Raw genomic sequence first — 25,138 nt, 5'->3', positions numbered from 1 at the left:
GTCTCGTTTGTTGAATGACTTATAAATAACTGTGAAAAGGAAATGTCTTTCAAGATCACCTAAGGTTTTATAAAGTTGTATATGACGTATTCGAAACTGTGTTCAATATCAATCTATGTATTGTTTATATTCCTTAGGACAGATTTCTGTTTTGCCAACCGGAAATACCGCCTAGGAGAGTTTTATATTCTCTAATATGTTATTGCAATGACAGGGTTAGGTTTGTTTTGACCACCTTATGTAAATTGTTACAACTAAAAGATAAATTGCTCATTACAAGTATCTTGGGCTGCCATGACCCTTTCTTGCATGGCACGCCATTATTTACGTTTGCTATGTAACGTTAATACTCGCGCAATTCATTTGTCCAAGTCTTGACAGTGCTGTGGGTATTCAAGCTATTTCGTAATTTACTAAGCAAGAAAGGTATGGCACGAACCTGTTATTAAAAAGCCACAATAACTTGTTTTATAACAGAGTTTGGGGTGACATGACCCTTCTTTTATTGCATGCCGTTATTTGCATTTGTTTTGAAGGTTGTTAACGCAATTCGTCTGGCCAAGTCTCTACATTAATGTAGATGTTCAAGATATCCTCTAATTTACCAACCAAGAAAGGTATGGCGTGATGTTTGTGAAGACACACTAACTTATATTTTAGCACAATTCTAGGCGATGAAACCTTCCTATTTTGCAATTGCATACTTTTACTTGCATTTGATGTGTTATGTTTCTAACACAATTCAATTGGCCCAGTCGCGACAGTAAATGAGGTGTGCAAAGTATTTCCTAATTTAGCAACCAGGAAAGGAATAGCACAACGCTATTAGCGATAATTCATCTTATATCAATAGTTCATCTTATAGCACACTCTTTTCATGGGATTAGGAAAAGGACATGCCCCCCCCCCCCCCCGCCCCCATTTATAAAATCCCACTATTTTCATTTGCTGTGAAACGTTGCTAACGCAATTCGTTTTCCTTGGTCTCCACAGTAAACGATTGTTCATATTGGGAATGTTGCATTTTGTTTCCAGACAATGTAAGCTGATAAACACTAATGCCTTGGAGAGATAGACAACTTCTTTGTATACTCTTTCATCACCAACACATGTCCTATTTTTTGAAAAATGCCATACACTCGCTACCGTGGGTTTTGAAAACTTCTTTTTGTGAACACAGGCCCAAATACTTACCTGTATGAATCTTATCGTTTGCGGCCATATGAAGTGCTATTATATTAAATTGTACCAAAGTATCTAGTTTGCTAGAATTTAACCTGGGGTCTACTCAGTCATTAGAACAAGATAACCAGATACCATCTTACTTTCAAAAGTTAAAAGCTGAATATTGTAAAAGGAAAGCTGATAGAGAGATTGTGTGCAACCTTTAGGCTCGCATTTCACATTATCTTGTTAAGGAGAAAGTGGACACCCACCTTTAAACGTTCTGCTGTAGAGTCTTTTGACGAGCGACTTTCCGTCATACGGGTCTTCCCCTTCCGCCAGTGTTTCATTAAGTGCAATTGCGTATAGTATTACGGTGTCATGGGATATACCAGCTAAGACAGATACCTATGTTAAAAGAGATAACATTTAATTAGTAGGGTTAGTGAGAAGGGGAAGTCTGGAAAACAATCTACAAGGGGAAGTGCCATGTCCTTGTGGTCTGGAATAAACAGACTACAAGGCGACACGATGATGCAAGTTTAAACGTGATACTCAATATTGTTGACATGACAAATTCTCAGAACGACAGTGAATAGACTCTTTGAGTTTATGTATAGTAGAAATATGGGTAGTTATCTAAAGAGGTGGTCGAATCTTTGATAAAACGAACACACACATATTACACAAAAAATAGTTATCACCATGGTGCAACTAGAGGTTTTAACAGGAATGTTTTGTGAGGGATTAGTGCATGGACAGATGCGATTTGTTTTGATTCAGTTAATGCAAATTAAGGATAATCTTAAAAACTGAGCTACAGTTTGCACAAGGATAACACAATGAGGTCAATCGGCTATTCAAACTATTGCCTAAACTAGCATTAAAGTTGTAGAAAACAAAGAAAAATGTTAAATTGATAGCTACATTTAACCAAATATGTGATATATATATATATATAGTTAATAAAACAGCTGATCATCTGACATTTCTATCACATATACCAATACATGACGATCATATCGCATCATAAAATGTTTATTATCTGCTTCATTGCTTTTCCTATATTTACATTTGAAAAATGCTTATGATGTTTGACAGTTAAGTGATTACTTTATTGTTGCTTAGTTGATGACTTTGCTGTTGCTTAGGTATGACAGTTTGCAATCGTACCCATTTCACTTCACTTTACTGTATCACCAGTAAGTTCTATTAAAGGCTTCTGAAGGCTGAATATATCTTGCATTGCTATTAGATAGAGAGAAAACTAGTCTTCGTTTTTTCATTTATTTTTATCGCATAGACGGTACTTTTGAATCTGATTACGAAATTACATTTCAAGATATGAAGAGTCAAGCCTGGCCAGTCAGATAAAAAAAAAATATAGATTGGTAGTCTTCATTATAACGTAATGCAGAGAATCTATTCAAAAGCACGCAAATTCACGATATAAGTTCACATTTGCTTCAGGGCAGAGTGATTTCGTGTTAGATATTCCTTCAGTAGCTCTCATCCTGTGACCATGATTAGCCTTTATGCTAAAAGCCACAATTATCAGCGAAGTAGCCAAAGCAGTCACGAACAACTCCTCCTCCTAACGCACTCCGTGTTAAGAACAAAAGTAGTGACTGCATGCATTATACTGTCGATAGCTAATTGTATTTGCGTGTCTTGGGAAGAATCCAAGACCTGATAACCCTACCTTTGCAAAGAACATACTCTTCAAATATATTAAACCCTTCAACACTTTCGTCGGAGAAGATAGAGAAGAAAAGTTAGTACTGGCTAATGTCATCATCTCAAGTCTTTGAAAGGAACTCGCTAACGTAATTTTTTGAAGGAGCTGTTAGTCTCACAAATACTCATGAACGATATGCAATGTAACAGGATTGTGTATTGCAAAACTAATATAATCAATAATACTATTTTAAATTCAGTACGTGTATATAATTATTCTTAGATTTATAGTAAAATTACAAATTTCATATTTAGTAGAAATATGAATCCGATGAAATAGATAACGGTGACAATCGTTGTCTTTTCTAACCAGGAATAAGAATTTCAAAACATACAGTCTGTCCATTGGTGCACCTCTTGGGAACTACACTGCTATTAAATAGTAATTTTTAGAAAATATTGAAGACTTTCATCTCGTTCCACCAGGACACATGAGTAATTACACATGAAATCTCCATCAAAATCTGTTTCTGTCATCTTCCTAGCGTACAACCAAGGCCACTTTTCAAAACCATACTTCTATTTCACATAATTTTAAATGAATAGCGTGAATAATAATGAGTGAATTATACTACAGACATCTGGACGTTCCTCCGATCACTGGACGCATACACTTATTCCTCCTGACGTCGTGTTGGGTTTTGGCATCAGTGATGGGATCAAAGTTCAGATTCGTAAACGACGCCATTTTGTAAAACGTCACTCTGGGACAAAATTTGAACCAAGACTTTGCCGTTGTCTGTACACGTGTACGCTTACGTGGTTTTCATATCAGCATTGACATCAATGTCATGCGGGACCCGTTTTTAAATGACTATCATCTTTCGTTGCCTTCAGATAAATGTTTTGAATTATCCATTACCAACTCTGAAACCGAATTCATTTGCTCTTATGGCTTCTCTTGATATTAGATTGAACTAGATACCATTTTTGTTGAATTAGAACAAAGGCTAGACCCCTAGATTAATATCATATTAATGTAAAGTTTATTAGAGCAAAATGCAATCCACAAGAATATCATTGTCCCCCTAAGATTGGCGTCAGCCTTCAAATGACATTTTTGGATAGATGTCATGGCGTTTATGCCATGATCATATATGACGCATATTTTGTAAAACGTCATTTGGGTTACTGACATAATTTGAAGTATTCCGATATAATAATATAATATTCCCATGATACCCTACAGAATGGACAGGCTCCCTGGAGGAAAAAAAATCAAAGTTGCATTACAGAATGAAACATGATAACTTTTTTTCAATCCCCACTAGGTTCCTAGTTATTTGAAACTTTCACTTCTGTCTGTTTGCTGTTGGTGATCATTCTGTAGATAAAACTGACGGTTTCTTGACAACACCATTCAAGTTGTTAAAAGAACCTGTAAATAGGAAATAAACTATATTCCCACTGTAACTCTAAAACAAACAAACAAACAAACAAACAAACAAACAAACACACAAACAAACAAACAAACAAACAAACGTGTTCTAATGAGTTAGCTAAAGGAAGATAGCTATAGACACAGCTTTCTAAATCTGTTTGTGTTGGAAATTGAAAAGTTTATGCCACATTAATATGACTAATACCTCACAGTTTAACTTACATAAAATTTAACATGTCCTACATGCATATTACACCAAACCTGAGATGTGTGTAGGATTAAACTACGTAGTCTAGACTCCTGGGGCAAAATCTTTAAGTTCTTCAAGACTTAAATATACTGGTTAAAGTTCAGCATAATGGTGTGTTTCGCGGTTTAACTGTTGTTACAAATGATGTACTGACAATTTCACATTTTATACAAACCGTTTAGCGTATAGACAAACCACCATTACTGCAAGATATTCCAATGCAGAATTATATAGTCTGAAGATACAAGAGAAATAATATACAAACAGACAAAAGTTACCATTTATTATGTTTCCTTACCTCTTCTCCGGGGGCATACTCATAACCAAACTCTGATTTCGAACGATTTTTCACCTCTTCGGCAAATTTTTCAAATTCTTCATTTTCTGGTTTATAGAAGGACAATATAAACAGAGCTTCGTAGGCTTTCTTGGCATCTTCGTTCCTTCCATCCGTACCGTTCCAGGAAAAATCTCCAAACATGGTTTCCTGTTTAAAGAACTCGATGCAAAAGAAGGCATATTCCCCGTTGATGAGACCAAGGTCGTAGGCATGCAGCATGAATTTACGAACATGTTCTCCCCTGGCTGAGATAATGATTACTAGAATGTAAAAAGAGTGAACATAGAATTAGAAAACATAAACTAATGCTACTAACTATATCAACGGCATATATCTATAATGGCACGATGTAAATTTGATTGATAGATGTCATATACCCTTTTAAAAAATTACTTGCAGTAATTAAAGGAATCATGATATTAAGTATAGAGTTTTATGGAATATTTTATATTAATAATCGAACATCAGGTTTGTAATGGTTGCAACATTGAGCTGTGTAGTTATCATGGTCTGCTACCTAATTTATCGACATTTCATACCATATGTTTCTGTCAGTGTTTAAGGAGTTTTGATACCACTACTATTTTAGATGCATCTCCTGTCGTATTGAGCTGTATAGGGGATTTTAAAAATCAAAATCAAACATCAACATTTCCAGGCAGATAATTTCGTTGTTAAGTAGACACTTGCTATTTAAGAAGCATCTGTTCTCGTATTGAACTATCATGAGGGATTACCGAAATTAAAAATCAAAATGTCGACAAGAAGTGTTTTCGTAGTTTCAATTGTTATTTCGAAAGGATCTATTTTCATATTGGGCTCTATGGGGGAATTTTCAACATCAAACATTAGAAAATCTATTCAACAGAGTATTTCGTATTTTGGGCACTGATGCCATTGCAAAGGTGTATGTTTTCGAAATAAGATATATGGAAAATTGTCGAAAGCAAACAACAAATGTACACAGAAAACTTTTTAGGATATCATAACTACGATTATTGGACCAGCAGTCACCCATGCTAGTAGACAGTGTACGTTCGAATGATTTCATTCACTGTGTTATAATTCTCAACAAAGGTGAATTTCACCAATGACCACTCACCGTTGATTGATGAAATTACTTTCATTAGACAGTATCTAGTCAAAAGGAGAATTATTTGAAAAGTACTCAAAGAATAGCAAGCTAGTCTCCCCCGCCCTCACTCATTTAATAAGAAGAATAATGATGATACAGAATGTACGATTGATATTCTTTCTATATGCATGTCGAATGTTGAACAACAAACAGCAGTTGGTTGCCATTTTGACCTAATAATCTGTTATACGTGACGACAAACTGCTGATGATTGCACCCCTAGTCGATTTTATTACATATTACATGTATGATCAATGAGGAGATCACCATGAAATTGTTACCTTGACAACGAGGGGACTCGTGATACTTGTAATAAAGTATAATTTGGCCAACCGTCCTGTGATTTATTTAATCATGCTCTTAAATAGGTTATATTATCTTGACACGTTGGTTCGGAATCCTTGTTGCTCAATGGGGTCAGGTTGACAATATGACTGACTAAATACCATCTTATGTGATACCTCAACATGTTCAACGTCGGATAAAAAAGTCAATTCTTTTACTTTGGGGGTGAGGGGTGTGGGGTTTGAACCATTTTCATTCTCATCCTACAAAAACAATCTTAGCTTTAATGGATCTGTTCTGTACCCCTAAAAACAGATTTCTTGAAAAGAATGTCAAATTGAGAAATGGAAGAATTTCTACTATATTAAATGCATGGCACTAAAATAAATTAAATCGTTAATAAAAATTTCATTACATATTGGGTGAATATTCATAGCACTGCTTGCTATTACATATCGATTTGAAAGTGATTGTGCTGTTTGAAACATTTTAAATTTTGGCCAATTTAGTTAGAAGGGTGGGGGATGGGGTCTGATGTCTTTTATGTTTAGGAAATTAGTTATTGAACTAGATAAAACACCCCATGTAGCTCACACTCAGTACCGTGCACATGCTTCTGAAACCATTTAAATCCCACACTCATTGCACGTACATACTTGCACACCATTTCAAAATTTATGAAATTGATGTCTGTATTTTAGACATTTTAGTTTTTTGGAACAAAATAACGAGACAAAAGTTGTTTTGGTCTTTTAAACTATTTCCAGTACAGGAAACGGGTCACAGTCACCCGAGATCTTTCCTATAAAACCAATACCATTTTCCTATAATACACGTAGATATCTTCCTGTTTGACGTTTCGCTATCACTATGTGGTTTTCGGTCTCTAGAGAACTGTCATGCATGAAGGTTTGCAAAGAGGTTATTATTATCCGATTGGAAAGCTAGTGGGAATACCTTTCAGCGATAACACGCAGAGATTAAACTACGAATAATAAGCGGTTGGAAAGTTCACATTTAGGTAATGACACGTATAGACTTTACCTGACATGGTTCGTGGATTCGTTTTAATTCCAGAAAAGGTAACGGTTTTTATTTCGTTTAAGTATCATTTTAAAAACGTCACTTTAATATCGAAGAACTTTGCAGGGGGGAATAGTGCCACATACAAACACATATGAATCATTAGATAGATTGATTTTCCACTTAAAACAATCGCGAAATTTTGAAACGAAATCTTATCATAAGACTGTTTGTGCATATGCTAGCCTTTAAGGCACCACGAGTCCCCTGGAACCAATTTTACTGAAAATCAAAATTAATATGAAAGTATGCACCTGGGTCTAAAGAAATGTAGGGTTCGAGTCGGCTTGTTTCCAAGGAACTCGACACTGAGTACCACAACAGGCATAAACACGTGCACAGTACTCGATGGCCATTTTGAAATTTAAATTGAGGTACTATTGATATAGTTTTGATTATTAAAACAATTTGTATAGTAACCCGTGATCTCTTTTCTTCATTTTGATTGAGAATTGGTTTGAGCTGCCTTAAACGTAAAGAAAAAGTGTATGATACAAATTTCTGAAACGTGTTCTACGTTAATACTCCTGATCATTGGTACCACAGATAACGAATGTGTTTTGTTGGCGTCCGTTATAGTTTATAACGAAATCAAAACCGGGGGGAGGGGTAGCATTGCGCAATGAAGAAGTCCTGCGACTTATAAACTAGCAGAATCAGAAAAGTTAATAATTCGGATTACATCTGCTTCAGGTGTTTTCAGTATGGAATTCTAAACACTTACACCTTAGTAATGATGTCATGCTAACTCAATTATAAAACTAAATGCTTTATGTAGCCAGTGTTCTATGTTGCATAACGATTACGTCACCTTTTTAGTAGGTATTTACGAAATAATTCCATCCAACTCTCTTATTAGTACGACTTTTATCACGTTACTGTACGCTTTCGATGTCTCAAACGCAATTTTATTGAATAAAGAAAATGTAATGTTCACACACGAGTTTAAACTTATGTGATAATGGTCTGTCTCTGCAGTCTCAAGAGGTTTGAATAGTGTTGAAGAATTGCATTAGTATGGATGCATTAGGACACAGTACAAGAGAGGGTTGTATTATTCAACAACTGTTACAGATGAATGTTGTATGTATGTAGGGATCTCATGATAAGGCTAGCGATAGTAACTGCTTGATTAATGTGACAGACATTGGTAAGACAATTCAAACGTCATTAAATATGGACAAGATCATGCCTTTGCTAGAGTCACAGTGGCAACATAAGAACCTTTTAAGAACTCAACCTTCTGCTGGATTATGATAGAGCTTTGACATCGAGTCAACATTTGATTATAAATTCGTCTAAACTAGTCGGGGGTACAACATGAAAAGATTCTGTGCGTAGCATTACAATCATTCCTATCTCACTAAAATACACCTATTTGCATATAACATGCATAAATTCATGACACTCGTTAGCACCTTTTGAAAATAATCACGTGTGAGGGATATTATACATTGGGAAAGCATTTTATTATACACATGGCTACCAATATTTTCCAAAAAGCTCGAAGCTCTTTAATAGTTATTAACGATCCCCCTTTTGTTAATATTAGGATATTATTAATGCAGTTTGTGAAATAAATGTAAAACTTAAGTAACACGACTGTCAGTTTTATTACACCCTTTCAACATAAATAACTGTCGTTCTGCTTTAGTACTCAGACCACGATAGAGTGGTCTGAGGTTTGTAATTACAGCACTTTGAAATATTTACAATTTTAAAGAGAGAATGCAGGATTTTCGTATACATATTTTAGGAGATCTATGTCAGATATTTTTAATGAAATTTGGAATTAATGTCCACTCGTGATGAATGTGAATATCCTTCCTTCTCGTTACAGAGTATAATACTTTGGGAGTGATAAAAAGTCGTGTGACATTCCTTGATTACATATATAACTGGTGAAGCTGATGTACCTGCATTGATGGGGTATACTATTATGTATGAGAATGATACCATCATGGTATTAATTTTAAATGTAATTTGTTTTATTAGTACGTTTTAAAAGTAAAGGGTACATAATTTATGATTCACATAGTAAAGTGCTGGCATCATCAATATTAGAGCAGACGATAGAACACGTGCATTCATGTTAAGTTTAGTTTTGCACCGATCTGAGAATCTGATTCTTTCCCAAACAACATCCGATATCCTGTGAATATTCTAACATATGAGGGAATGCCTGAAAACCTGCTTCTGAGTGCTAAATCAACCAACCTGTGTGGCTATAGTATTATACAATGTTGAATTAGAATCTATAGTATGCAAATATCATTATTTTTCGTAAAAAGGAGGCATAATTGTCATGATGGTATATACAGAATGAAATCATATCATGATTTGACGGCTTGTGCAAATGAAAGATAATGATATTTGCATACTATAGATTATAATTCAATATTGTATAATATTGTAGCCACACAGGTTGGCAGGTTTAGCATTCAGAATCATGTTTCAGGCATTCGCCCATGTTAGAATATTTCACAGGAATATCGGATGTTGTTTGGGAAAGAATCAGTGCTGATGGCCGACATTTACAACTTTATTTTTTGAAAACCAAAACGTTGAAGAATCCAGAACAAATGACTGTCACGTTCTACTCGAACTTTTGACTACCACCCGATCTTGCTTACTGCGTTTCATCACGAAAATCATTAAAACCATAAAATTCATTATCTACGCGCTTGAATTGATCATTAATTTGGCAGAACGTTACGTGATCTGAATGTAAATACACTAGTATGCCATCTCTACTCAATCTCAATAGCCATACTCCAACTACTTGGACATATGATATGGTATATGTCTCTCGGTATGCCACTCTTAATTTTGATATTTAACAATTATGGCCGTCGTGAGAGAACAAATAGTGTCAGATATCTTCAGGGTTTATATCAACTACAGTCATAACGCAGATGCGAGATGTGAGTTAAGACATTCAGACAATGATAACAGAGAGAGAGAGAGAGAGAGAGAGAGAGAGAGAGAGAGAGAGAGAGAGAGAGAGAGAGAGAGAGAGAGAGAGAGAGAGAGAGAGGGAGAGAGAGAGGAAGAGAGAGAGAGAGAGAGAGAGAGAGAGAGAGAGAGAGAGAGAGAGAGAGAGAGAGAGAGAGAGAGAGAGAGAGAGAGAGAGAGAGGGAGAGGGGGGGGGGGGTATGCGTGTAAATTTAATTACATAATATTGTAAGACATACACTCGATATATTTACAATATAGCACAAACCATTGCCGAGATTACACGTACCATATTTTCACCTTGCAGTCAGATAATATTACTTCAAGAATATTAGTGTAGGCCGGCATACTAATCTAAGGAGTTGAGGGGCACACGGCTCATTTGTAATAGATCATTTCACTCCCATTACCAAAGAAGCCACTCAACTTTGTCATCACATGTAGGGCAACGGAGAAACCCTTGATTTTGTACACACTGTATAGAAGTAGTCGTGGCGCAGTAGTCATGGTAGTGGTAGCATTCACATGGGTGTCGTGTTTACAATGTTTGGGTTAGAAATCAGATACAAGGTGAACTTGAAACTCAAGTTTACATTTCAACAAGTTGACGCTATCTTTCAAGTAACTTTATCCTAATCACGTACTAATTGGAAACGTCATTTGAAGAAGATCGGATATCCACCAGTGAACATTTTGTCTCGTATAGTGCATTCGCGGTATTATTTTATGTCTTATCAAGATGAAATTCATAATGACATGCCTAGCTATGTCAAAACATTTACGAAACATGCAGAGTGAGACAAGGTATTCAAGCTTTCTCCTTTAATTGGATAGGCTGCAAAGTCTGTATCTACAATGTAGCTACACACTGCTAGTTTTAGAAGCTAATATAACGACACAGGCATTTAGTAGGCCTGCTATTAGAATCAGTAAAGGCAGCCATATCTTTTCAATTTATCATCAACATTTGATAACACGCAGAATGTGAAATGCCAGAGCTATTCATAGCCGACTAATATCTCTAGAATTTGTTCTTGGATAATATCTATGATGCAAATACAATCCCATATCTGTGTTCAATGGGTATTAAACTCGCATGATCACGCGATATTAGATATACTAATAGCATGTAAGTCTTTGCATTCGCTCGTAACACTCCATTGCGCTGTTGTACATTGTGTATTATACCAAGTTATTGTCTTTGAACAGAAAATATAGATTATATAGCCTGGTAATTCTACGTCACGACTACCCGTGTGAACGCCACTATTTCTGGGGTACCCCTTAAGTCACTTGTATTTTCCTTGGCTGTACGATGAAAATATTTGGCAATCATATCTTGATGGTAAGTTAATTAGTAAGTAAACAGAGAGAGAGAGAGAGAGAGAGAGAGAGAGAGAGAGAGAGAGAGAGAGAGAGAGAGAGAGAGAGAGAGAGAGAGAGAGAGAGAGAGAGAGAGAGAGAGAGAGAGAGAGAGAGAGAGGGGGGGGGGACAGACAGACAGACAGACAGACAGACAGACAGACAGACAGACAGACAGACAGACAGACAGACAGACAGACAGACAGACAGGCAGAGAGCGGCAGAGACAGACAAAGAGTGAGAGAGACAGATACAGAGACCATTATTAATGCCCAGATGATAATATTTTCATACTGTGAGCAAAATGTAAAGTGTTTCAATGATTGCTTACAGGGACATACACTGACTGAATACGTTTAAGGTCGTGATATTTGCTGCATATTCATAATATATTCACATTATCCTACTTTCTGAATCATAGGCATCCATCACTTGTGATTGAACTCAAACCTAACTCAAAAGTAACTGTTTATACATACAGAACAATTTCGAGAAAATCTCCTCTATGCGATCATCGACTGTTCTAACCCTGTCAGAAGACAATTGTAAGATGACAGTCATAGAAGGCATGAGTTGTCATGAACATGGTTTAATTGGGATTTTTGGTAAGTATTTTCACCCGAGTAAACAGTTGATTCACCATCATACAACAAGCTTTCAAATAACAGTACCAATTTTTTAAAATAGTAATCTGTTATTGAAATCAGAATAGTTGTTGTACCCTTCCGTATTCTATCATATTTGTATGCAATCCCCATGTCGACCGTAATTCCTAGTGGTTGACTACAAATCCCGTACATGCACGATTGCTGTATTTAAATCAGATACTGAGGGTAGATGTATTCATTCGATATTACCTATACTTCCAATCACAAATCGTAAGCTGGGTAACACCACGTTTTGTTTTCTCAACAAATACCCGTGATTTTTCTTCATAAATTAATGTTGTCTATTTTATCTTACACCGCCGAAACTAGAATGGGAGAATTTGTTTTTCTCCGTTTCTGCTACCATCGAGTAATTGATTAATGTCAAATTTGTTTAGCGTCAAATTGGTTGTTATAACAACGGTTCCTTTTACAAAACCCGATAACGATATAAAATCGGGCTAAAAATCGAATCGGAAAAGAACAGACAAAAAAACAAAGTCGAAGGTAATCAGTTCTGAACATTTTACCAGCATAAAATATCCCTTTTATGTATGTTTTATGTATGAGATACTCTCTCGCCTACAACAAATACAGAATCTACGTAAATTCCCCCAGCGGCAACTCCGGTGAAAGTAAAATACATAACCGCAAGTTCTTTAGACTGCAACTCTGATAAAGTGTACTATCTATCTATCACCCATTGTCAGTTGCCTTGTACAGAAATACAACGGTTTCATTGGACCCTGCAACTACAGCTGTTGCCTACTAAAGACGCATTCACCATATATTTAGTCATCCATCCATCCATTGCAAATATTTATTCAATCATACATTCAGTACCCACCCACCCACTCACCCAACAATTCATTCATCCTACCATTCGACCAACCAACCAACAATAACCATCAGTTAGTTATTTCGTTCGTTCGTTCGTTCGTTCGTTCGTTCGTTCCGTTCATTCCGTTCGTTCGCCCGTCCATCCGTCCATCCATCCATCCATCCATCCATCCAACCATCCAACCAACCAACCAACCAACCAACCAATCAACCAACAAGTAGACCCACCCATTAACCAACGCCACAGACCCACCCACCGACCCACTCACTCACTCACTCACTCACTCACTCACTCACTCACTCATTAATTGATTAATTCGTTCATTCATTTGTGGCATATATATATCTGTTATTCTACTGATAACAACAAGTGTAATGACTACTATTTTTAATTTCTCCATTCATTTCTATTAAAATATCAAAAACAAAGTGGAACGCCTAGTATCATAAATAAAAAAACCAAGTGGAATTAAAATCGACAACTGCAACGTTTTTTCTTCAGTGTATATTTTTTAACTTTACTACCAAATTATACAATATGGATGGAAATTTACGTCTACATACGAAAAAGTAATTTTCTTAATACTGGCATCGTAAAACTCGGAGTGTTAGATCGATAACTTATGTCATGTATTCCATTCATCACGGAATGCCGTATGTGCAATGGAGCGACCACATGTCACAGGATGTAAAGTTTGCCGGATGAGTAGTTTCATAAAACAGATGGCAATATAATCAACAGCCTTAATGTAATTCAGAATGCACAGTGTCATAATTTTTGTAAGACTAATACCCACATCCTATAGATATAGATCATTATCTCTATATCGTATCATTTTTACTATTTTCAAAGTAGACGTCAGGCAGAAAAATAATGTCTTAAGCTTTTTGCTGTCTTGTAACTATATCTAATTTGAAAGTGAATCTAAACAAACAAATAATCAGATAGACAAACATACATACGGACAGACAGACCGAGACACGGACAGATATACGTACGTACAATTTGTACATATGCAAAGATATATATATATATATATATATATATATATATATATATATATATATATATATATATATATATATATATATATATATAACTCGGTGAGTATCAATCTGCTAAGACAGTGCTCTATACCGCAGTGGCAGAGCGTAATAGTAAAACTATATATATATATATATATATATATATATATATATATATATATATATATGCAGACATCTATCTCTCTCCACATACACACATTTTCGTGCGTGCGCATGTGCACACACACATACATACGTACGTACATACATGAAACATACATACATACATACATACATACATACATACATACATACATATAGACAGACAGACAGACAGACAGACAAAGACAGACAGACAGACAGACAGACACAATCAAACCTTAGACAACATTTAAGCGTTAAACAAATAACGGGTATTTTCTTAGCGAACATGCGCTACCTAACCATATCTTATAAAAACAAATGCACAAAAAATAAATACCTCAATTGAACATCATCAGATAGAATAAACAAACGCAATTATGAACAAGATGACTAGATATACGCATCGTAGACTTTCAATTTGTTTAAAGGTTCAATTTCAATAGAGATGCGTCAAAACCAACGATGTGTAAAAACATCATAGACGAAGAGTACAACACAGGGTTTTACAAGCTTCTCAATTTTCTCCCTGACTCGACATTGCATTAGATTGCTGATTCGTATTACTGGGGCGTTTTAACTAAATTGTACTTAATTCCGTTATCGTTATCAGCTTTCTGTATTACACTTTCTGAGGCGCCATGTATTCCTCGAATCATTGTCATTCAATGCGCTGATGTGCGGAAAAAAAAGTTTAGAAAATCACTCATATCCAGTCTTAATATAGAATACGTTAACCACTCGACGATATCCACAATACCAACACCTGTCTATATACTAAAGGAGTAATTTTCACGGATGCGTACATCAGTTTAACGCAAACTTTCCACTAATACGGAATAAATGAAAAAAAACCACTCAGTTGCTTGAATATTTAGAAGGTGGTCAACTCAATTTTGTTTCGGGACCTTTGTGTTAACGTGACATTTCTCCTGATCAGAACAGAATCTACATCCGAAAGTAATGGTTTTAAGGTAATAGATGAGATTTGTGACATGTTCAAAGGAAGATAATCGAGTCAGGCAGGAAAGATGTCTCCCTTACTACCTTCACGCTGTCTCAACTAAGTGAATATGACTGATTCGAGGCAACGCGACTGTTGCTAGGTTGTGTTTATACAAAACTAGTCTGGCACTGTGCGTCATTCATGGTAATATTACAGCAATTTGGTTTACGTTTCCAGCAACCGATAAGTCGGAAGGCACATAAACCAATCAAACCGGGCTAATAGTTTTGAAAGCCGCTTATTCATCGGTTTGTGGGCATGCACGGCGGAGTGCTTTAGTCATCTGGTGATGTTTTCCGAGAGGTAAACACAGCATTTGAACATGTAGTACAATACCCTGTGAAAATATCTCAATTATGAATATTTCATCCATTCTATCTACGAGAATTATACGCTTCAATATTCAAAATGATGCATTCCGGTTGGACCTAGCTTTAAATGTGCACAGAAATATTAACCAAAAAATGATAAAATAAAAATAATTGATAAGGACTTATTCTGTAACTTTATAGTCTTTGGTGGTTATTTCATTGACCTTTGTAACAAGTTTGAAATATTCAAATTAGGAAACTACTGAAATAAAATCCAAAAGTAACCTGAACTAAAATACAATAATTTGAAATAGATTAGTCTGTAACTTTATAGTCACTGTTGGCTAATTTTTGCCTCATATTTCAATATACTTATGTTTTTTTCAACTACTATTACATCTGGAAGCCGCAATAGCTGTAACCGGAGTACTAGTTAATCAGAAATCGATTTTAAACAAATGAAGAACAATAACAAGTTGAAATCGTGATCCCGTTAGGTGCACTGGTTTTGGGGTGCGGACCCAAAAACAATTTGATTGGATTTGCTGTGCCATATTATATGTACAGCTACACAAATATGTTTGTTCAAAGGTGATTAATTACTTTTCAGGACGTAAAATATTATGAGTAAGTCAATATATTCAACAAAAGAGCTTCAAAAATCGTTCTTGAAGTCTATATTATGCCCAACAACAGGCAAAGGTTCCATAAGGAATGTGCATACTATACAAACATCACAATATGATATGATTTAGTAGTACGTATAAATTGAAAATACTAGTACATAATTACTCTCTTCTATCACCATGGTAACTAAGATTCTCTTCTAAATAGCTCTGCAATATTTATAGTGTATATGCATTTCTGCATTGACTCTAGGCTTTGTCACTTTTAGATTATTAGGCGACGATGCGAAGACGAAACATTAGGAATACCTGCAGGAAATTCTTATCCTGATTAGAATTTTGGTCAAAACTAATGTCTACAAATTGCGACTGTTATACTTTCCAACAGCGTACACATTATTATAGCGGTGATGTATTTTTTTTATCAAGGGATATGTCATCAAGTTGGCCTCCAAGATAACACTTGTGTCAGACAGACATGCTACACCTTATAATCGTATCATTGATTAATGAACTGAAAGGTGGTTGTGAAATGGCAAAGTTTTTCAACCATCATAATTATACAGATCAACCTGTTTGGATAGACACCTCCTCAAGTTGTACCAGCAATTTTTTTTTTGAAAAGCAGAGAAGAGTATTAATCACACTGCTAGGCAAATCGTAAAAATCATCACAAAATAAACACATTTGTGGTGATTCACGGGTGTAATACTCGACATTTCAACCACGGAGCTATTAGACATCTGCAGTTGGCACATACATGACTTCCTTGAAACTGGAGTCTACTCAACAGAGACATTGTACAGCTTCGTGCTAAGTGTGCCTGGAGCAGTTTCTTTAAAAAATAGTATGACAGCGCTGATTTAAGATTACTATGATTACAGCTTTAGTTATTTGATGAATTACCTTTCCATCACAATCCGTTCTCAAGTAACATGTACTGTCGGTTTTGATGTACAGACGAGGCTTCAAAAATCTATGAACCGTGACTTCTGTGTACCCGCACTTACAATATTACGTTGGATCGAGTATTATTTTACACTGGCATATTCTGTTCATAACGATCTGTATCTGTGTTATGTTATTGCCTCACACTAGGTGTATGAGTTTATTCTTAATTCATGCAATGAATAAAGAACAAACACCCTTAAAGTATATGCATATCGGAGGTTCGGTTTTGTTATACCCCACCCGTGCTTCAAAACCGATATTTTATGTACATAAGAATATAGTTTGATAGGAATATCATTCACGAAAAACCTAACCTATAATCGTGGTAATCTAATATCAAAGTCATTGCTTTATTTCTTTTTGGGGAGGGGAGTGGGCTATAATATATTAGAATTGTTCCTATGAATATTTTGTTAAAATGTCTGTTTTAATAGACTACAGCTGGCAAAACGTATCAAGGATAAAAGATCGATGAATTGGTGAGATTGGTCAAGTTATGTATCTTACATATGTAAGGTAACACGAACCATTAAATAAAGACCCACTTCCTTTGGATTAAATTCTATGTCTGAAAAACATTATTGGGCATACCTATATAAACGTTTGTCCACAACAATGTTACCTTTAAAAGACAACACTAATGCGATGACATGGGATTGGAACATACCCCGTTGAGTTTATTTAAGTTTAACAAAAATTGAAATACGAATTGACCAATGTGAAAACGTGCTTTAGACGTTTTATATTTCCATCTTCGATGTTGTGCTTATCGTTCACACACAATACATGCTTATTTTCCGCTCGTGTGTTTGTTTTCTCGTTAGATTTTGTTTTGTTTGATTTTTCTGTTTGTTTGTTCTTTAAATTTCAATTTTTGGTTGGTAGTATGTAAGCGTTACATCGGAGGGAAAGGCTACGTACAAGTCAAAGTCACCCCGTGTCATCGTGGACTCACCAATAAAAGTTTTAATTACTGACAGTAAACCTCATTGCGATTCCGAACTTGGACAAGGGCAAGATTTGTTCGTCGATATCGTTAATTGTGGGCGATAAAAAGTCATCCTCATCTCATATACTGTAACTAAGCCATCAACAAGATCATTATCACTTGAAAAATTTGATAGCTCATTTCCGAATCCATGCCTCATCACCCCCATCAGCACTATCAGTAATGACATCGTTCTAATCGCCGTAGATGAATGAAAAATATTTCTTGCTGTCTGCAGTTTCTTAGGTCTGCTTGAGGTCTATCTTACCCCATGTGAAGTCACTTGTCTCGAGAATTTATATTTGTAGTTTGAGAATGTTATCAATCATACATAATAATGTTAGCTTCTTTTTCTTAATGTAACGCTTTCGCACACTGTCCCCAAAGCGCTTTACAAATTACTACCCTTGGTACAGACCTGTAACAACAGTGGCCCTTTATACTTCCTCAACTCCCTGGGAGCATACAATCCATTTCAGCCTCTATAAGTGCATAAGATAAAGCATTCACATCGTAACTGCTCTCCTACCAGGTCCCCATTTATACATTTGGAATTCACTAGGGCACAAACGTTGTTCAAATCTTACCTAATGATAATGACTTTGGCCATTTATAAACAAATGGTAGCGGTTAGATCTGTACCTGCAACCTGCAGATACCAAGCCAGCCCTCTTGCAACTAATAACGCACGTTTTCTAACCGGCAACGTAGTAAAAACTTACCGATAATTTTTTTCTAACCCATAATGTAGTAAATATTTACCGATAACATATCAATGATAATTACATATCGACTTTGTAAGAATATATTGATTAGTGACCATCGAGTATTTGTAAAGATTGATAAAAATAAAATGTGTTGTTCTGATTACGCTCAATTTTAGCATAGGTGGGGTAGGTAGACTTTTTATTTTATTTTATCATATTCTTTTTTCATGTGTGAGTGTCTAGTTCAGGTTTTCCATTGTTTTCCAAATGGTCTCCGTGTTGTTTATTTCTTCCCATCAGATGTACAGCCATTACAGATTGGAAGAACAGTTTTATTTTTTTAAGTTGATGTCAGTTTCCGCATACACTATTTCTCGTGAGCCTTCACAATTTTTGCGATTTTATTTGTTTTTCTCGAATACGTAAAATAACGTTTATGGTCGACAGTGCAAAGCTAGGTGGGGTCGGGTAACCCGGAACCAAATATTTCTTTAGGCCTATGGTAGCAAAAAACACCTTTTTTGTAAGTCCTACCATTCGACCATCATGACTCCGACATTCTGGACACATCCTCAAACGTTGGAAATTAGCATACACCTCACTGCTCGGTTATTAGTGTACAGCCCTTAAAGTACACTTTCGACTAGTTTAGTCGCCTTCCATACACCAACACTTACTGATTTCGTGACAATAGACAAAATATTTGGGTTGGATGTCTCGAAGACGTACAATACACGTTCATGACTACTTGTAATGTAATTCGACGAGGGATCGGATTATGCTTTCCAGTCAAGTGGATCTAAACTAAACATTTACTTTCTTAGGTCATGACCCAAAGTAAAAATGCGGATGAATGAACGGCTTGCAATTTGTGCTTTACATAAGCAATATATATATAACTACTGTAGTCATGGCAATCCTATTTTTGTCTGAGATAAAACACACGTCTACACATATCATGATGAAATATATGGGGTGCACGTATCGGAGCACTATGCTGTCGTTTATGCCGCCATTGATTTCAATCTTGTGGGCAGTAGGAGTATTCCAACAGAGCTTTGGGGAATAACCAGTCATATACACTGAGCATTCTACGTTAATTTATCGCCCATTTTGGTAGACACGTGTGCACACTACGCAGTGCCCACTGTCTAGTTTTTACGTATTACACTATAAAGCGACATCTTTGCTCGTTTATCATGAGTACATAAGTCTTCAGTGGACGCTGTGACACAGTTTCGATAATGGCCAATAAGTTTGATTCTTAGAACATATGCAGAGAATATTTGGGCAATCGATCGTACCTGTTACGTTCTTCAGAACGATTGCGCGTATGGTCATTGGCAGATAATATTCGCTAACGACCTTTTCTTGCTCACCTAACGTTCTGATTTGTACCAACTATTGTCGACCTCTGCCTGAACTTGTTAAATCACAAAACAGTTTTACATCGTTACCCTATTGTCAGCCTCTGCCTCAACTTGTTAATCACCAAACAGTTTTAAACCATACGCTTAAAAATGATAAAAATACAGTAAGAAATTTCACACGATTGCTCACTGAAAGCTTATAATATTTTCATTATACTTTTCTTTGTTGTTAGGGTTCTTAAATGTAAGTATATTCACTTCGATAAAATCAACCTTTCAACTATTATTCATCATACATCATTTCAGTGTGTGACTTGAAGTATAACATTTCCCAAATTAGATATATGAAATTTATCAACAGCCGCTTATTATGCATCATATGATTTATACATCTTGAAAACTGGCCGCCATATTAGAATTTTAAAGTTACTAACGTTGTGTTCACATTCAGCACACTAAATGAGGTGTTCACGCCAATTTTCATGTTTGTATCACAATTTGAAACAGTTAAACTTATCCGCCTCACTAAAATAATTGTCCTTGCAATTACTCTACGGGTCTGGTGTTTTCAACAATCTCTCTGGGTGCATCAACAATTATGTTATCAAATCGTCCATTCTAATTACCAATTAAAATGCAAGACATAATACTTATCTCTCGGTTATGAGTAATTAGTCATGTTTCGATAAGTAATTTTTCACATAGACCAAAGATAACACAGAAAATAGTTCAGATCCGAACAATGTCCTTTGTAACCTCGTATAATAAATCAAGGTTGGCACATGTTTTCTAAACTCGGACGTGTCTCATATTTTCAATAACATTCCTATGTCTTCGTGGAATGATCACTAGGGTTTCATATACACGAACAATAAATAAACGCAATTTTAATTTCTTTCATACTTCAGACAAAAATTCTTTCTTCCTCTTAATGTGATGTTCGTAGAGACAGATTAACCGAGTCTCAATAATAAAAGTCACATATTTCTCTACTGTTTATATCATTCTTGAGTATAACGAAATAATATAATAAAGTTAACACCTGTTCATCCTACTATGCAGTGATCCTTGTATATTTTCATCTCTTATTTTTTTTTTAGATATATATGACAACGGGATAGAGAACGAAGACATTTGTTACCAGGCGTATGTGTACATACCAAAAGAGTCAAAGCATGATTGCACTACTGTAGCTATGTTTTCAACCATATGATGTTTTTTGAGTCAGTTTCTCATCTTATTAAGTATAGTGATATCGAAACTGAATTATTCAAGCAATACGTGATATTTTAAGTTCATATTTCTGTATCAACAGAACGTCTCCAATATCCCCCCGTCGTTCTCTCAAAGACATATCGCTTTAATCATTAGTCTCAATCATTTCCAATTGCCTAGTATCCAGTGTCTGTGAATTCACTTGTCTTCTTACCATATAGCAGTAAATGCACCCCTTTACCTCTGTAGTCGAGCTCAGCTACAGATTAGACGCATTATGTATACCAATCTCCGTTATTATTAACAGTGCTAAATATAAAGACGGTATAACCTTAGACTGTCAAATGTTGGTATAAAGTATGACAAGTGGTACGTGACAGATAGCATATGAATAGAAAAAAGTTCTATTTTAAATTAGGCGACGACCTCAAGTTAACTATTAGCTAGCTAGCATACAGTCTAAAACTGTTTGTGGTAACATGTTGATATAAGCTGTGTGTTGACATTGATTTATTTACACTGACGGCAGGCCAGTGTTTCTGGTAGATATAAATATATTGTTTACAATTATCAACAAACACAGGATGCAATTGTCAAATAATTACAACGTTGCAACAAACTTTGACACGAGTCTGAAAAGTGTCAATCATTTTGCGAAGGTTTCTGGAAATATACCACCAAACCAGAAAGACTACAAAGTTTCATATAGACGGTACGATGTGGATTTTTTTACATCTCACACACGGTTTTTGTTACAAAGTACACAAACAAAATACATACACTGATAGCACGCATGTATATGTCACATGTTATCTCACTGTGAACACAAATAAACAGTATTGTGTGTGAATCATCCTTGTTTCATCCGACAGTGATGTTGATTTTTGTTCACAGTGAGATAAAGTGTATCATTTTATATGTTTGCGCGCTATCAGTGTCTGTATTTTGTTTTATGTAATTCGTTACAACAAAACGTTGCTTGAGATGTAGTCACTCTGATTTGGTAGTAACATCAGTATTATAGTTACTCTTAAAGCTGGCTAATTCTTCGGTTAAGACATTAAAAAGACGTTTCTTTGCCAGGAATGATTCAGAAGTCATATCCGGTTAAACTTTCACCACCTCCTGCCGCGGGACTTCTAAAGGTCTCCCGTGCAAACACAGCTAGGAGCAGATTCGTAAATTACGATGACTCTACTGGCATGGCTATTAAACAAAGTCGTTAAAAAGCCCTTATTCCTGCTCACCGTGCGATGGTAACCTGGGGATGTTATGCTCTTGAATTGAATCATTAACGTCTTTCCCGAAGGGTAATTTTTAAATTACCTTTGGATGGCTTGATTAATTTGCTCACACTGTTGTAATTTAGATGAGATCAAAGAGCAGAACACATTTGTTTCCCGCACAATCAAGAAGGCATTTCGGATTTGCATTTGTAGTATGATAGAACTGAAATGTAAATATAGAATTTCATTACATATTTTTTTGGGTCAATGCTATGAATTCTATCACCCAATTTGTGATATATGATACATTATGAAGACATCCTGAACGGTACTCCTTAACGATAATAAAATTAATATTACTGTTCAAATAAAGTTTGAATGTTAGGTTCGGGTTAAAATAGAAAGATCGAACTTATACGAGGCATGGAGTGAAATCATATACTTCCCCCTACAAATTTAAAGAGACATTTCTTTCTTTGTACGATCGAGACGATTGTGCAACATTACACATTATGCACTCTTAGTCTTACACACTCACACATGAGGGATGGATGGGTTTATATATATATATATATATATATATATATATATATATATATATATATATATATATATATATATATATATATATATATATATATATATATATATATATATATATATATATACAACTGCAGTTGTCTGATGATCGCGCAATGCGTGAAACTCCGAGTTACAACCAAGAAAGAGTTCCAGTACTACCAAAACTATTGCGCTCTGCCACTGCGGTATAGAGCACTGTCTAAGCAGATTGATACTCACCGAGTTATATATATATATATATATATATACGTTGACAGACAGTGCTCTATACCGCAGTGGCAGAGCGTAATAGTTTACAAAACTATATATATATATATATAAATAGATAGATAGATAGATAGATAGATAGATAGATAGATAGATAGATAGATAGATAGATAGATAGATAGATAGATAGATAGATAGATAGATAGATAGATAGATAGATAGATAGATAGATAGATAGATAGATAGATAGATAGATAGATAGATAGATAGATAGATAGATAGATGCAGACAGGCATGTATACAGATACATACATGCATACACATACATGTAGCCACATACTCCGTAGGTCCGTCCATCCACCCATTCATCCATCCATCCATCCATCCATCAATCCATACGTACGTACGTACGTGCGTACGTACGTACGTATATACATGCATACACACCCACACACGCAGACAGATAGACAGATAGATAGACAGACAGACAGACAGACAGATAGGGAGACTCCGAGAGAGAGACACACACACACACACACACACACACACACATGGCATAGCTTAGACGTCTACGGTAGAAATGTCTCTCCTGATAGACAAACTACGAAAGGCAGCAGCTGCATCGTTCTGAAAAGGTTATGCGGACATTGTTGTTAATTGTTACTGATTTAAAAGTTGGTTTTCTTTTACTCGGGGTATTTACGAGGTCGACGAGGGTACATTGCTAACGTGGTACCCGTAATACCTACACGTCAGAAGACCAATTCACATAAATTGAGAGAAATGGGAGGTGAAGGAGCAGCTCATCTCGTTTTACATATGTGCAAAGAGTGGAATACCAGTTAGAAAGACGTATAAACACACCATGCATACATGGGATACTAGTACATCATGATGAATGAACTACGGGGTTGGTGTTAGTACCAAAACATCCTCTTACATTTTGCAAGCAACGTCATTTTTTTACTGAAAAGAATCAGTCTTCATTATTTTTTTTATGAAATACTTTAAAGTAGCACAACCGAGTTAACAAGCTTTGTTTTACTCGAGTGAAAATATGTACATAAAATATTGTCATTGTTTACACTCTGCTTTCAAATTGCATTAAGCCATTTTCAGCGTTGATACTCTAGTTGATGGCATTATATGACTTTCCCTAACGTTTTTGTACACGTATGATAAATTGCGTCATCGAATCGAACACGTATTATTTCTGAATACTTAGTTTGAGTACGTATATTTCAACATGTAGAAACATTACCCGCACCGAACGTTTGAATTTAACTTATGTCTCTTCGAAGTCGTGATTTAAGAGTGACAACTTGTATTTATCGATATGGTCTGCTCATATCATTATACCATCACGAAATATTTATTCGAAAATAGAACTCCGCAGTTGTGATATCCATCAAATACATACTGTCGTGTCCTTCACGATAATTGATTTGTGATTGTGATAATAAGTACTTGTGGTACGACAAAGAGATTCGATCAAAGGAATTTTACGTATGACCCTTGCGTTTTTTCTCCGGTGATTGGTGTCACGGGCAAATGCACTGCGATGATTATAAAATGCTGTGTGATTGTGATGAATGATTGATCT

General features: G+C 35.6%; 1 protein-coding gene across 1 annotated transcript in view; it reads right to left on the bottom strand.

The window, feature by feature from the left end:
* Positions 1-25,138, bottom strand: part of LOC144447033 (atrial natriuretic peptide receptor 1-like) — a 59,358-nt gene that overhangs the window by 27,335 nt on the left and 6,885 nt on the right. Inside the window, exons 2-3 of the mRNA XM_078136902.1 lie at positions 4,831-5,132; positions 1,437-1,572 (exon numbers count right to left, since the gene is read on the bottom strand). Coding sequence (XP_077993028.1) covers positions 1,437-1,572; positions 4,831-5,132 — 438 coding nt within the window. The remainder of the gene's footprint in view (positions 1-1,436; positions 1,573-4,830; positions 5,133-25,138) is intronic.

This window comes from Glandiceps talaboti, chromosome 16 (genome assembly GCF_964340395.1).
Source record: "Glandiceps talaboti chromosome 16, keGlaTala1.1, whole genome shotgun sequence".
Taxonomy (NCBI): Eukaryota; Metazoa; Hemichordata; class Enteropneusta; family Spengelidae; genus Glandiceps; species Glandiceps talaboti.
Note: the sequence above shows the minus strand (reverse complement) of the source record. Positions and strands in the feature narration are given on the sequence as shown.